The following is a 15,554-nucleotide window of genomic DNA, read 5'->3' on the forward strand; positions in this document are numbered from 1 at the left end:
TAATTTCCTTCATTCTGGTGACATTTTATGCATCAATTTCCTAACAAGCAGACAGTACCTAACAATGCCGATAATGAGAGCAGACTGTCCCTAACCACGCTTATAGTGACAGCAGACAGTCCCTAACAACGTCTATAGTGACAGCAGACTGTCCCTAACAAAGTCTATAGTGACAGCAGACGGTCCCTAACAACGTCTATAGTGACAGCAGACGGTCCCTAACAACGTCTATAGTGACACCAGACGGTCCCTAACAACGTCTATAGTGACAGCAGACGGTCCCTAACAACGTCTATAGTGACACCAGACGGTCCCTAACAACGTCTATAGTGACAGCAGACGGTCCCTAACAACGTCTATAGTGACACCAGACGGTCCCTAACAACGTCTATAGTGACACCAGACGGTCCCTAACAACGTCTATAGTGACACCAGACGGTCCCTAACAACGTCTATAGTGACAGCAGACGGTCCCTAACAACGTCTATAGTGACAGCAGACGGTCCCTAACAACGTCTATAGTGACAGCAGACGGGCCCTAACAACGTCTATAGTGACAGCAGACGGGCCCTAACAACGTCTATAGTGACAGCAGACGGTCCCTAACAACATCTATAGTGACAGCAGACGGTCCCCAACGTCTATAGTGACAGCAGACGGTCCCTAACAAAGTCTATAGTGACAGCAGACGGTCCCTAACAAAGTCTATAGTGGCAGCAGACGGTCCCCAACGTCTATAGTGCAGCAGACGGTCCCTAACAAAGTCTATAGTGACAGCAGACGGTCCCTAACAAAGTCTATAGTGGCAGCAGACGGTCCCCAACGTCTATAGTGCAGCAGACGGTCCCCAACAAAGTCTATAGTGGCTAGGGTTGCAAAATTCCGGGATTTTTTAAAGGTGGAAACTTTCCATGGGAATTAATGGGAATTGATGGGAATAAACAGGAATAAACTGAGAATTTTTAAAATTGATGGTTGGCTCTTCAAAGGGGACTTAAATATAGCTGAGGAAAGTTATTTTGTAGAATAATCTTGACTAAAACAAACGGATGCCATTCAAATAAACTTGAATATCCATGCCATTCCTCAACCACATGCACAGAGCACACTGCTTAGTGCATGGCTATTGAGACCACGCCCCCTACTGGCACTGTGCATGCCTCCATCACATGTACAGAAGATCACTAGAAGACTGGACCACACTTTTGAGCCTGAAGCACAAAGACTATTGAAGGCACACATTTGAGCTTCTGGACCAAACAAAGTGAAGTTTTGATGCTATTATGGGGAAATGTATTTATTAAAACTCTAGTCTACGATTTGAAAGGTTTGAAAAAAGCCCCCCCCCCCACACACACACACCCCTCCCCTCCTTGCTCCTCCGAGCTCGTATCGTTCTCCCCTCGCAGCCTCCCACCTCCCTCTTATTTTACGAAAATAGTTCAACGAAATGTGTTTCTGAAAACATTTTAGGCGAGAAATAAGCTATGCAGTTGCTGAATCTGTCTTTATTTTAGATCGACAACGGTCAGTTTAAAAGATTTTCGAGAGCTTGCAGTGTTCTGTTCTGTTCTGTTCTACGTTCAAATAAATCTGTTGAAAACATTTTGTATAGATGTTTTCTTATGACTTCTGTTCATATTTATGCTTGGATATAATATATTCACAATTAGTTCCCCTAAATTCCCATTAATTCCCATAATTCCCATTATTCCCATGGCAAGTTTCCAAATATGGAATATTTCCAAAATTCCCAAGCTTAAGTTCCCGTGGAACTTTACCAGAAACTTTCCGGAAATTTACCGGGAATTTTCCGCCCCTTTGCAACCCTAATAGTGGCAGCAGACAGTCCCTAACAACTACAGTGGCAGCAGACGGTCCCTTACAACGTCTGTAGTGGCAGCAGACAGTCCCTAACGTTTAGATCCCATGGTACTATTCTAGCACTGGGATGGAAAAGCTTTCATGAACTGGTTGTTTGTGTTTAATCAGTTGGTTATCACAAAAAAGAAAAAAAGATCCTGTAAAATAGTGTCCGTTGCTTAAATCTTGTAACTGTTACATTCACCATACACTTAGATATTTAAATTTCTGCTCATCTTGACTCTGAAATAGAAATAATCACACGTTGATCTTGTGCGTGTCCTGGTTTTGTCCACAGACTGGTCTCATCCAGATCGGGGAGGACAGCCTCTTCATCCAGCCAGTAGGTGAAACTGGTCTATCACAGTCCTTCTCAGGACTGAAACACCGGCTGCTGAGACGCAGACGGCGTACCAAGACCAGCTCTGGCCCCGATGCTGACCAGACTAACTACTGTGGGACTGTATTAGGTGAGTGAGTCTGAGAGCTAGATAGGATATGGGATCACGGTCACGCTGACTGACCCCGAAATTTTCGACTACAGGTGAGAGGCTGGCGTTCAGTGGTTTTATTTCCGTGGAATCCAGGAGGATATTCTCCATTGGGCTGGAATAATTGACCCTTGGACTGTCCTTCATTGCTGGAAGCAATTTGGATCAGAACTGTTCTTCTGGACTGTCGCCGGTGGTGAGATTTCGTAGTGTTCCATGAACTTTGACTGGGGCGTCTCAACACGCCTGCTTGTAACCTTTTTCTATTATTTGTGGATTATTCCTTGAGGAACTGTGCCCATCGGATTTATTAAGTAGGAAATTTAGGGACACTATACAGGGCTCCCGACTAACTTTTGTATATTGGCCGCACAGGTGCCAAAACTGTGCCTTCTGGCCGCTTTGCCCACCACCACCTTTCACGGTACAGGTTGTGATTCTTGAGCTTTTTAATGTTTCGATTCGGCTGGAGTTGACCAAGGTGTGAGGCGCTGGGCGGGTGCGGGAATACTCACAAATCCTGAATGCCGCTGCGTTGGAGTTTACCCAGGTGGATGAGAGGGTTGGCTCCCTGCGCCTTCCGGTTATGGGGGACTGTCAGCAGTTCGGAGTATTCGGCCTTCTTGGAGACCCTGAATGGAGTCCTGCAATAGGGGATTCCATAGTTCTGCTGGGAGACTTCAATGCGCATGTGGGCAACAATAGAGATCCCTGGAGCAGTGTGATTGGGAGGAACAACCTCCCTGATCTAAACCGAAGCAGTCCTTCTGTGGTAGTCATGGACTGTCCATAACAAACACCACGTTCGAACATAAGGATGCTCAAAAGTGTACATGGTACCAGAGCCCCCTAGGCCAAAGCTCAATGATCGTTTTTTGTGATCGTATCGTCTGATCTGAGGCCGCATGTTTTGGACACTCGGGTGAAGAAAGGGGCGGAGCCACCATCTGGTGGTGAGTTGGGTCAGATGGTGGGGGAAACCTTTGGACGTACCTGGTAAGCCCAAACGGGTAGTGCGGGTGAACTGGGAACGTCTGAAGGAGAGATCTTAAACTCACATCTCTGTGGTGGACAACGGTGATCAGGGAAGCCGTGCGACTGAAGGAGTTATTTCATGATATGTTAACTCTGAAGACTCCGGAGGTGGTTGCAAGGTACCGACAGGCCCGAAGGCCTGCACCCTCTTCCGTGAGGGAGGCAAAGCAGCGGGTGTGGGAGGACTTCAGAGCAGCAATGGGAAGGACTTTTGGTCAGCACCAAGGTGCTTCTGGAAAACCTTGGTCCTGATGGTTGTTTTAAAAACTGGTTGTTTCTGGCGCGCAGGTGGCGGAGTGGTTAGAGCGCATGCCATGTATGCACGTATGCATACGCAGCCGACCCCGGTTCAATTCCCGGCCGGAGGTCCTTTGCTGCATGTCACACCCCCTCTTTCTCCTGTCTTATCTATCTGTCCACTGCTAATAAAAGGCATCTTTGCCTAAAAAAATCTTAAAAACAAAAACTGGTTGTTTCATTTGTTCTCTGGTTCACCGCAAAGGGGTTAGTCCAACAACTCAGTGAATTAACTTGGTTCAACGACTTTTGGGACTTTTTGGTCACACTGTCATCTCTATGAGCCAGTGCCCACCATATTCAAACATGCCAAAGAATATGTGTTTCAGGAGGAATGGCTTGTCCAATTTCTGTAGCTAAGATATGACAAAAATACATTACAGCCAATATTATACATTAATTGCAAAGTACAGCCAGAGCCTGGCTGAGAACGCTGCTTTAGCTGTCGGAGCATCATTGTTCCGAATCAAAATGAGAAAAAAATGCACAAGAATCACAACCTGTACTGAGACAGTTGGGTGGTGGGCAGAGCAGGATTAGTGACGAGGGATAACCATGGCGGAGGCCAACCCTCACTAGGAATAATAATAATAATAATAATACATTTTATTCATAAAGCGCTTTTCAGGATACTCAAAGACCCTTTACAAGGGTTAAACAACAAAACAACATAAATATAAATCAATTATTAGGGGTTACAACAGAAAAATCACAGGTTAAAAGTTCTTCAAAATGGGTGGGTTTTTACTTGTGATTTAAAAGTACAGTGTGGAGCAGTCACGGATGTGTTTGGGGAGATGGTTACAGAGGGAGGGGGCAGTTATGGAGAAGACTCTGTCGCCCCAGGTCGGGTGCTTGGTCCTGAGAGGTGGAGAGAGGAGAGGAGAGCATTTTTTTTTCATCAAATGGTGTCTAATCATGTGGTTGATGAATAAAAATTAAGAAATTTACTGAAGAAAATAATTCCTTGTCATTCAGAGACAAATGTGCATAACTATGCAAGTGTCTGTGCAGTCATTTTTGGAGGAGTCACAGTATACCACCCCCTTATTCGAAATAAGAGAGCAGCATTTAGCTTTGATGTTCATTCAGCTTCGGTCTGTTTTCAGGAATGTGCTGTGTGGAATGCAGATGTTTCCTCATTTAATGTTCTTCTCATTTCTGCACAGTTCTTGTTGGAACCTGTTAACCTGGTAATGCTATCAAACACGGAGAAAAACCTTTCTTCACCTGTCTATCTTCATTATGTGAAGATTTTTGGGGCGATAGTGGCTCAGAAGTAGAACGAGACATCCTACAATTGGAAGATCATGGTTTGAATCCTGGCTCCTCCTGGCCGAAGGCTGTGCCATCGGTGTGTGAATTTGTGTGAATGAGCAGACTGTGTCTCCTCTGCCATCAGTGTGTGTGACTGGGTGAATGTAGACTGGATGTAGTGTAAAGTGTGTGGAGTTGTCGAAAAGACTAGAAAAACGCTCTAGAAATGCAGGTCCATTTTACTGGGGGTCTGCCTGCGCATCAGCTTCGGTCATCAGTAGGGTTGGGCATCGTTTGGATTTAAACGATTCCGATTCTTAATTTTGATTCCTGTTCTAAACGATTCTCGATTCCGATTCTTTGAGTTGTGCAGGTCAATAGAAGAAGACAATCACAATTTTCATGTACCTGATTCCGTTTTTCAACGAGGAGTTGTTGGCTGATGGTTGACTGTCCGACGAAGTGGAGGAAGCGACAGGAGCAGGAGAGCAGCGCAACAACACTGTACTGTACACTCAATGATTATACCGTGCTGCAGGTGAACGTGTTTAGCCATGTTTGTTGTGCAACCTCCTTTGGCAGAAATACCTTTAGGTGTTGCAGTGTGCCAATTTGTCCTTTTTCAAATTAAAATGAAGCCAGACTTTCGGGCGACATCGGTCATCCAATCACAGACTGTTTGTGTATTTTATGTATCACTTACCTTCACCAGACTGACTGACAGCAGACATTTACTCATGTTGGCTCCATGGGAAGAAAACAACAGTGGTTGTACTTATTGATTAGTGATGTGATGAGAGTAGATGAATTCATGTTCTCACTTTTGGAAATTATTACCTTTTCGATAAATTTGGACTGAGATAATGCTATTAGTGTGAGAGTGCTGATCCGTGTGAGATTTTTTTTCTCATTATCTGGTTTTGGCCGGTGATGAACCAATCTGTAATCTGCAATCTTTTTGTTTGCTTTCTTTTTTTTTTTGTGGATTATATTTTGTGGACAGATGCGGGATGCACGGGCATCTCGGCAGCCTTCTTCCGTTTATTGGAGAACTTTGAGGAATGGACTTTAAAGGACACTATTGTCCTTTAAGTGATAAGCTACTCCTCTGAGTCTCTTAGCTTTTTTTATCTTAAACATTTATCTAAACCGTTAATTATTAATATCCCTGCATACTCTGCTCTGTTTGGAAGACACAAAGTTAAATGTTAAAATATCAGCAACAGCATCATGTTGTATATTTGTTACAGTCAGAAAGTGATCTGATGAAAATTAAAGATGTTTCAAAGTTATTGTTAGAACTGTAATGGTATCTGGTATCTGAACCCCCTCTATGTCAACACACACAAGTGGGGACATCATTGTAGCCTCAGAAAGCTTTTCACAGATTGTGTATTACGGACAAATATATCATAATATAATCCTCCTGATCGACTCAGCCCAGAAGAAGGCTGCTTTCTGTAACTTTGCCCAGCTCAATCAGGAACCTGGAAAAACCAACAAGTCTGTCCTAGCAGTCCCTCGGGCGTAGCATTTCTAACCATGGTCTCCCTATCTATCTCTGGTAGGGAAGAAGAAGGATAAGATGTCTAAAGACAGGGAGGAGGGTCGAAGGAGGAGAAACGCCATTCGCCTTCATGAAGCATACACTGTGGAGACGGTGGTGGTGGCGGACTCTGACATGGTGCAGTACCACGGTGCCGAAGCAGCTCAGAGGTTCCTTCTGACGGTTATGAACATGGTAAGAATACTAGAAACATATACTCAAGTCCTCTCCTCAAGGTCCACATGTAAAAAACCTTTTGCTGTTTAAGGTCTTCAACACTTTGAGAGGTTTGCTTTAACATGTGCTCAGTCAATCATGCAATGATCCTTTCTGATACTTTTTTCTTGCAGCCTTCAGAAGAATGCGTTCTGTGCTGATGATCAGTCCTAATGTATGAATGGACACATTTACACCCAAACCAATCACAGTGACCAATAACCTGTTCAATGTGTGGGCATGTCAGTAGTTTTAATATGATTTTATCCTTCATCCATTTATTCCTGTAGTGTTGAGGTCATTTGTCCAGTCCAAAAATGAAAGATGGTTTGAAGACAAACCTGAGCAGCCGGGTTTCCACAGAAACATCATAATCGATTTGGCCAGAGTACTTCCTGTCAGATGCTGGGTGTTTAATGACGGAGATGATCCAGAACCACTGGATCCCACCTATAGCCCTTTTAGCTATCCTGCTCCTCCTCGAGCAAGGAGAGAACCTAGATTGTTTTTTCATAAAGAAAGGTGCTGTTCCTTTAATGCCACCTGTCCCAGCACAGACACGACATCATCGTCTGAGTTAACCACTTCACCACCTGTCTCCCTTCGTAACGTAAGATGCCGGTCCCATCTCATCGGACTCCGAGCCGGTTTCGCGAAGCGGGTGGTCTGGGTGGTCCTAGTTGGAGTGTGTTGGTGTTGGATGCCATGAATTTCCTAGGCCCGAACTACATCCAGTTCCCTTACAGGAATCCACAACAAGCCGAGATCAAATGGGGATTTCACACAATCGCTGGATTTCCAAATATAATAGGAGGGATAGACATAGTGATAGAGCCATAGTGATTAAAAACACTGTCACGCAACAAATAAAAATCTTGAAATCTTGAAAATGATGAATTATGTTGATGTAATACAATTTACTTTACCTTTTTCTAGTGCAGCTCGCATTCACAGCCTTCATGTCTTATATTTTGTAATTTTGTGTCTGGTTCTAATCTTTGAAGGACATCATCATAAAACTGGACCATAAATATTCACTTGATATGTCTCTGCTCTGTCTACTGTAGGTCTACAACATGTTCCGCCACCCCAGTTTGGGAGTCCGGATCAACATCCGTGTCACCAAACTGGTGTTTCTTCACAGGCGCCCAGTAAGTCTGACTTTCCACCCAGGTTGACCCCTCATTAACGCCCTGTTGACCCCAACAACATGACAGGTGACAAATGCTTGGCCCACCCTGCAAGACTTTGTCTTTTACAATGCTCTGTCTTGTGGACTTCAAATGGAAGAGTCTAAGTAACCTGCATTTAACCCATTACAACGCAGGTCTCAAACTCAAATTGGCTGGGGTCCATTTTTGGCATTGTCATCATCTATGAACTATAGCATATGTTGTGCAAACAACATTATACACATTATTGTGACAGAAAGGGTCTGCCAGCAGCTGGGGGGTGTCATGGTGTACCCTGAAGTCATTGATCATCCTTCTGACATTAAATAATGATGACTTAACCGCAATGAGGGTTTTTAGATTTTTTTTTGCTGGATGCTATACATGGAGATAGACATGCATGAAGACAGCTACTCTATAGACTCACTGATGGTTATGTCTCACTGACTAACATCCAGCCAATGCTAGAGTAGGCACAAGCATTGATCTGTGATTGAATGTCTAATCATCCATTTATGTCTAACTGGGAACGAGGCTACAGCTCCTCAATGTCATTATTGGCGCGAGTTGAAATATTTCAACTCAATTGAGAAAGTGTTTGGATTCAGATTCTGAATCAGAAATTAAGGAAACAAATTTTTGTCTTCTGTGTTTGTTGTCCCCCAGAGGTCTACAATAGTAGCTCATATTAGTCCAGGGACCAGACCAGACTACATGGAGAAACCAAAAACTGTCTGTGGTCTCCCAGAGGTCTACAATAGTAGCTCATATTAGTCCAGAGACCAAACCAGACTATATGGAGAAACCAGAGACTGTCTGTGGTCCAAACCAACAGACAGTGTTGCTGTATTTATGTCTATTCCGGTCAAATGTGTGAGGAATGTAAGGTGAAAATGTGCTTGCTAGGTGTGACAACGGCCTTAGGTATTAAATGTGGACACACTGTGTTTGTGGATGTCTCTCGTCTTATTTACAATGGAAAACATTTACATTACATTTTACATTTACGGGCATTTAGCAGATGCTTTTGTCCAAAGCGAGATACAATAAGTACATTTGTCGAAAGAAAGAAACCACAACATATCATTGCCAATAAAGTAAGAGTGAAAAAAAGAAACCAGTGTTAGGTCCTCATCTGAGTAAAGTAGTAGCTGTTCAGAAAGGATACCTTAAGGACAACAGTGCTATGATCAAAGGGCTATAGGTAAGAACATAGAAGTGTTGTTTTTTGTCTTTTTCTGGTTTGTCTTTCTGGGTAAAGTAAGTTGCATGCAAGTCATCAGCAGTGAAGGAGGGGGAGGGTTTGGAGGGGTGAGGAGGGAGGAGAACATGGAGAAGATTTTCCTGGGGTTGGAGGCAAAAGAGTTGATCCTTGACAGGTAGAAGGCACATTTAATATTCCGGGGAAAAAGTCGCACATTTTCAGAGAAATAGATCACAAATTAGATTGAGATTATAAAGTCGAAAATATACTCTATGAAGTGAACCTTCCTTGGGTCTGTCCTTCAGGATGAAGTTAATCTTTTCTGTGTTTATCCTTCAGGACAAGCTGAAGGTGGGCCATCATGGGGAAAGGTCTCTGGAGAGTTTCTGTCAGTGGCAGCATCAAGAGTTTGGGGGTCTGCGATACCTCGGCACCAACCATGTCCCTGGTGGACGGGACGACGCCCCCCCAGTGGACACTGCTGTACTGGTCACCAGGTATGTAGATGAAAGAACAATAATAATGTGTTAAATGTCAGCTGATTTCATCTTCACTATAAAGAAGCCAACCAACTAACAGTGATTATTTCAAATCATGGACTTGATGTAATCTAAAGCAGGTGGTAGGGTTAATGTTGACGTTCCTCTCCTGGTTGTCGAGCTAACATTAGCCTACTTTATAAGGCTTTCCAGTCCTCTAGTTCCTGCTGCGTTCTATAAATGATGTACTATAATTTATATGTTTCCGTAATATGAAATTATTCTTAAAAACCATAGCAACGCCGCCACCCCTAGCAGTACTCCTAGGTGTGCCAATGAATAAACAGCACCTATCCACATCTCGATTTAAAACAGTATATCCAGGTGTTGAATGAAGAAGCACTTCAGAATAAACCTTAGAGGATACAGACCTCGCATTGAGCAGTCCCAGCTTTACCGCGAGGTGTTCCGGAGTTTGTGGACGTCAGGCATATTTCAATGGCCGAGTGGTCACCCGCAGTCTTGGAGACGCTGGGCTGACGGTCATCGGAGTCCGGGAGGGAGCGATGAGGAGATGGCAAGAGTATCTCAGGTCCCACGATCGTCGGGCCAGGTGGAGGTCTCTGCACCCTGAGCTGGAAGGCCGACGGTGCCTTTTCCTCACCTGAATGCCCCCGCGTCTGCCCCTCTTCCTGTGTCTCTTATGACACATCACGTCAATCTGTCATTCACACTTCACTCCCGCTGCTGCTTTGCCTGGCAGAGGCCTATTAGCCAACTAGCTGAAGGTAAATTATGTATAATAATGACCGATGAGGTGTCCATTATTAGGAGATAATGGATGACGGACGCTGGCATTCATTTTTCATTAATGTTGTTGTTACAGTTAAGTCATAAAAGAAAAGTACTTATCATTACAGTAATAGGGCCTTCGCCCACTACTTAGTCGGTGCCCTGTTTGTAAAACATGGGAGACAGACTGAGTTAATTGGCTCTGGTTTCTCTTTCAGGACCGATTTCTGTGTTCATAAAGACGAACCCTGTGATACTGTGGGTGAGTACCACTCACTCACTCACTCATTCACTCACTCACTCATTCACTCACTCACTCACTCACTCACTCACTCACTCACTCACTCACTCACTCACTCACTCACTCACTCACTCACTCACTCACTCACTCACATCTCTGGGCAGTCCATCCTTACCGTAACCAAGCGATATTTAGATGGTGGCTGGTGTCACATGGTTACATGACATGCATGAGTTGTGAATTCAAAATATTTTTTGTTGATACATCATGGTTGTGGCAGTATCTACATCAATCTTAAAGGGGCTTGTTTTCCCTTGTTGCATTGAGCAGATGTGGAGGGTGATAAGGGGGTCCTCAGAAATATAGTTGGCAATGCTGTTGCCTGATTTTAACGTTTTTTTTTTTTTAATAAATATGTGATGGTGTTGACAAAAACTTGGGACACCGCTGCTTTTAGTTTTGAAGAGGTTTTTTCACTATAATTTTTCATCTGGCATAAATATGCATTTCAAGTACGGCTGTCCGTAGGTGTGAATGTGAGTGTGAATGGTTGTCTGTCTCTACATGTCGGCGCTGTGATGGACTGGTTACCTGTCCAGGGTGTACCCTGCCTTCGCCCAATGACAGCTGGGATTGGCTCCAGCCCCCCCGCGACCCTGAATACAGGATAAGCGGTAGACAATGGATGGAACAAGGGCTGTCAAACAATTAAAAATGTTTATCAGATTCATCGCAGGGTAGCTGTGGATTAATCACGATTAATCACTTTTCATAAATATATATGAAAAATTCCAATTTTGTCTGTTTATTGTTGGGGGAACGTAAAGACAAATGAGAGAAGGTGTATATGCACCAGAATCTGAAGCCTCTACAAATAGAGATGCACAGATACCACTTTTTACAAATACTTAAATTTCAGTACTTGCCGATACTGAGTAGTGATATTAGAACTTAATAATACCGTTACAGTTCTAACAATAACATTGAAACATTAAACTTGGTGTTTTCCTGATACAAACAGAGCAGAGTTGATATATAGTGTATTATTGTATTATCAGAAATCTGCAAGGTTGACCCTGGGATGTTGGGGGAAGTTGAGACTTTGAAAATGGATTGAATCTGAAAATCATGAGCGTGTTCTAGTCCTGCTCAAAGTGTCCTGAGATAACTTCTGTTGTGAAATGACACTATAAATACAATTTCATTAAATTGAATTGAGCTTGTCCCCTGACTTTGGGTCTGAGAGGTGTATTACCATTGTGTTTTTATTATGTAATGTCACTGTGTTTCAGGTATTGCTTATTTGGGAGGTGCCTGCAGCAGCAGGAGGAAGTGTGTTTTAGCAGAGGACAATGGACTCAATTTGGCCTTCACCATAGCTCATGAGCTGGGACACAAGTAGGTTTATTTCAACACTTTATGATACTGTTGCTCTACTGTCCACGTTGCTGTAAAAAGTGTGCTCCTGGTTTCCGAGTCCCGGGAGCCAGAGTTCAATTCTGCATATGGATGAAGGAAAACACATTGGGCCTCATTCACCAATATCTTCCTATGTTTTTCTAGAATTTGTTCTCATGAAAGGTCCTAAGAAAAGTCCACTTCGGATTCATGACGTGTTCTTTAACGGCAGAAATATTCCCATCTGTGTTCTTATCATGATGAATCCCACGTCTTCGTAAATTGAAAGCGCGTGCCAGTTGTTACTACATAGCTTAATACCCTGCCAATGCCCATGAAAGGGCATGAGACTGCAGAGCCGTGTGCACACACAGAACTTGAGAAAAAAGTTGAGAAGGAAGGAAATCTAAAGACGGTGAACAACCGGACTCCAAACGAAAGAAAAACTTCAGCCGTTCTGAAGTGGAGGAAAGCGACTGTTGCAGGAAGTGAACAGCAAATGAGCCGTTATATTTTGTAGCGTCAGTAGTGGATCTAAAATAACACTAAAATGAGATGCATGGATGCTGTTAGTCATTCAGTGAATGCTGTAACTGGTGAAAGATGCACAAGCTATGAAATAAAAAAAAAATTTGCCAAACAGAGAAGAGAGATGCCAGCCACTGGAGGTGGAAACGCTGCTCAGAGTTATCTGTTTAAAACTATTAAAGAAATGAATACATATCTTCAAAAATAAAGATGCTCTTACCTATTTGTTGAAGTGATGAACATCTTTCTTGCGATTAATTGGAAAGCTATAAATAAATCGCACTGTTAAAGTTTAAATTTTATTCAGCATAGTGCATTTTAAGTCTGGGTCGCCAGCAGAGCAGCGCCACCGGATGCAAAACTCCTTTAATAAAGTTCTAAAAACAAGTAGTGAGTGAAGAATCGTCAGTATAACACGGGTAGTAAAAGGTGTGTGGAGAAAGTGTGAGTCACCGTGAGACCACCAGAGGTCTTTGGGCATACAATCGTAACTGGACACCAATATGAAATATGATGCAGCAGAATTAAAGATCAGTTGTGGACAGACACAGAGTTGCACACTCACTCACAAACTAACACATGGTCGATCACATGAAAGATAGAAGAGATGTCTGTTTGACTCTTTGATGGAGCGACTCTGTCTCTATGTATGATCCTCAGCATGGGTATGAGCCATGATGACGACCACACCACCTGCACCGGTCACTCCCACATCATGTCTGGTGAATGGGTGAAAGGAAGGAACCCCAGTGACCTGTCATGGTCCTCCTGTAGCCGCAACGACCTGGAGAACTTCCTGAGGTGAGACACACCTTGAAGACATGTATTACTGCCACATGATTTTTGTCTGTTTCATACCACAACATACTTTGACGTTGGTGTAATGGTACACAAAAAAATAGGGTACAATAGGGGAAAGAAAGAAAATGCATAACATAACTTTTTATGAAAATTCCTGAAATGGGGCTGTAACAATATACACACATACATACACATAGAGACAACAGCATGACCAAGGCTACATTTACACAACAGTGCCTTTTAAAATAATCTACATTTAGACATTGTTTTGAAAATGATCAGCATTCACACAGAGCTGCAAAAACAAACCTTACACTGTAGTATGCATGCCAGGCCAGTAGGTGGCGGTGAAACTTTGTAATAGATGGCCCTTCTTGACAATTTGCCACATGTAAATAATCTGTCTCCTGATCACAGTAATGGTGCAGCAAATAAACACTTTGTTGGAGGAGCATTCATAAATTAATCAGAGCAACATAATCATAATCGAGTTGCTTATTCAAACAGTTTCACTTAAAAAAAGATTTTCATTTTGGTTGTCATGTAAACAAGCGGTCAGAATGTAAAAATACTTTAGCATATTATGTTGAAAACGTTGTCGTGTAAATGGCCCCTAAAATACACATGTGAATGCACATTGTAGCGGTGCTCAAGCACTTTGATCACATGCTTTACTTCTGTATTTTCTATGATCAAGTGTGGCTGCATATACACATTAATACACACTATAGCGTCATGTATTCAGTTAAATTCAATTGTATTTATATAGCCTTAAATCACAAATTTGCCTCAGGGGGCTTTACAATCTGTACAGAGTACAACATTCTCTGTCCCTGGACCCTCCATTAAAAAAATAGAAAACACAGGGAGAGAGGATCACTTTCCCAGGATGGACAGAAGTGCAACTGATGCCTTGTACATGATAAACAACAAAAATGACAACATAGTCAAATCACGGGAACTAAGGTGTATGAAATACACTTACAAAAATGCAGTCAGACCTGGAGTAGGCATTAAAGCAGAAACGAAAAAACAAAAAAGAAAAGAAGGATCTAAATAAAAACTACAATAATAGCTAAATAAAACATACAGGTAGATGAATGAAAAAAACATCACTGGAAGCTGGCACACATCACTGGGGGGCACTGGGAGGCCAGACAGAGCAACGGTGAGCCGACAACCACAGACAAACTAGCAATGACACAAAGGAAACACTTAGACTAAATCCCATCGTTTAGACTCAGCACCCATGGGTGCCAGAGTCTTCAGCTGCTCTGCCCCACGTTGGAATGCTCTCCCACCTCATACCATCAACTTGACTCTCCTCATCTGTTCAAATGATTTCACAACTTAAAACACATCTGTTTAGATTAGCATACCCGACATAACTTCACCATATCCACCTTGATTTTAACTTAAATGTTTTAAACTTGATTTTACTTTCTACTTGATTTTACCATCAATAAATGTGTTGTATTGCTTTTATTTAAATTTGTATTTTTGTCCCTGAAGGCTGAACTATGGGTTTGTGAATGTGTTTGAATGAGTTAGATTAAATTGGATCCTGATGTGCGGGTGGCTCCTCTGCCATGACTATATTAATATGTGTGAATGGGTAAAGAGAGAGAGTAGATTGAATGTAGTGTAAAGTTCCTTGAGTGGTCAGAAAAAAAAGAAGACTAGTGCTCTATAAATGCAGGTCCATTTACCAGGTCCAAGTACTGTGGCTTGATGAATCAGACTATGCTATCTTGTTACTGTACTGCTCTGGCGAATACGAGTACATTATGATCTCTTTTGTGTCTTTCCAACAGGTCCAAATCCAGTACCTGCCTCCTGCACACAGACCCCAGGAGCCGGTATCAGGTCCGGCTTCCTCCCAAGCTGCCAGGGATGCACTACAGCGTGGATGAACAGTGCCAGATCCTGTTTGGAACCAATGCTACCTTTTGCAATGACATGGAGGTAAAACACACTCCATTAGTGCCAGTAATGTCACATCATAACATAATTATTTTACACATAACATCTCGCTGAACAACCTCCTAGACCCTAATCAATCAGGATTCAGGACTGCTCACTCCACTGAGACGGCCCTCCTCACAGTGACCGAGTCCCTGCGAGACGCCAGAGCCTCGTCCCACTCCTCCGTTCTCGTTCTCCTCGACCTATCTGCTGCGTTCGACACAGTCAATCACCAAATCCTCCTCTCCACTCTGGCTGAACTTGGCATA

At 43.0% G+C, this 15,554-nt stretch overlaps 1 protein-coding gene across 1 annotated transcript in view; it reads left to right on the forward strand.

Moving 5' to 3' along the window:
• adamts17 (ADAM metallopeptidase with thrombospondin type 1 motif, 17) overlaps positions 1-15,554 on the forward strand; it is a 41,026-nt gene that overhangs the window by 1,973 nt on the left and 23,499 nt on the right. Inside the window, exons 3-10 of the mRNA XM_084019134.1 lie at positions 2,162-2,333; positions 6,512-6,684; positions 7,773-7,856; positions 9,421-9,578; positions 10,571-10,614; positions 11,886-11,991; positions 13,180-13,320; positions 15,135-15,285. Of these exons, the coding sequence (XP_083875260.1) occupies positions 2,162-2,333; positions 6,512-6,684; positions 7,773-7,856; positions 9,421-9,578; positions 10,571-10,614; positions 11,886-11,991; positions 13,180-13,320; positions 15,135-15,285 (1,029 nt within the window). The remainder of the gene's footprint in view (positions 1-2,161; positions 2,334-6,511; positions 6,685-7,772; positions 7,857-9,420; positions 9,579-10,570; positions 10,615-11,885; positions 11,992-13,179; positions 13,321-15,134; positions 15,286-15,554) is intronic.

The sequence above is a fragment of the Eutrigla gurnardus genome, assembly GCF_963514095.1.
Source record: "Eutrigla gurnardus genome assembly, chromosome: 1".
Classification (NCBI taxonomy): Eukaryota; Metazoa; Chordata; class Actinopteri; order Perciformes; family Triglidae; genus Eutrigla; species Eutrigla gurnardus.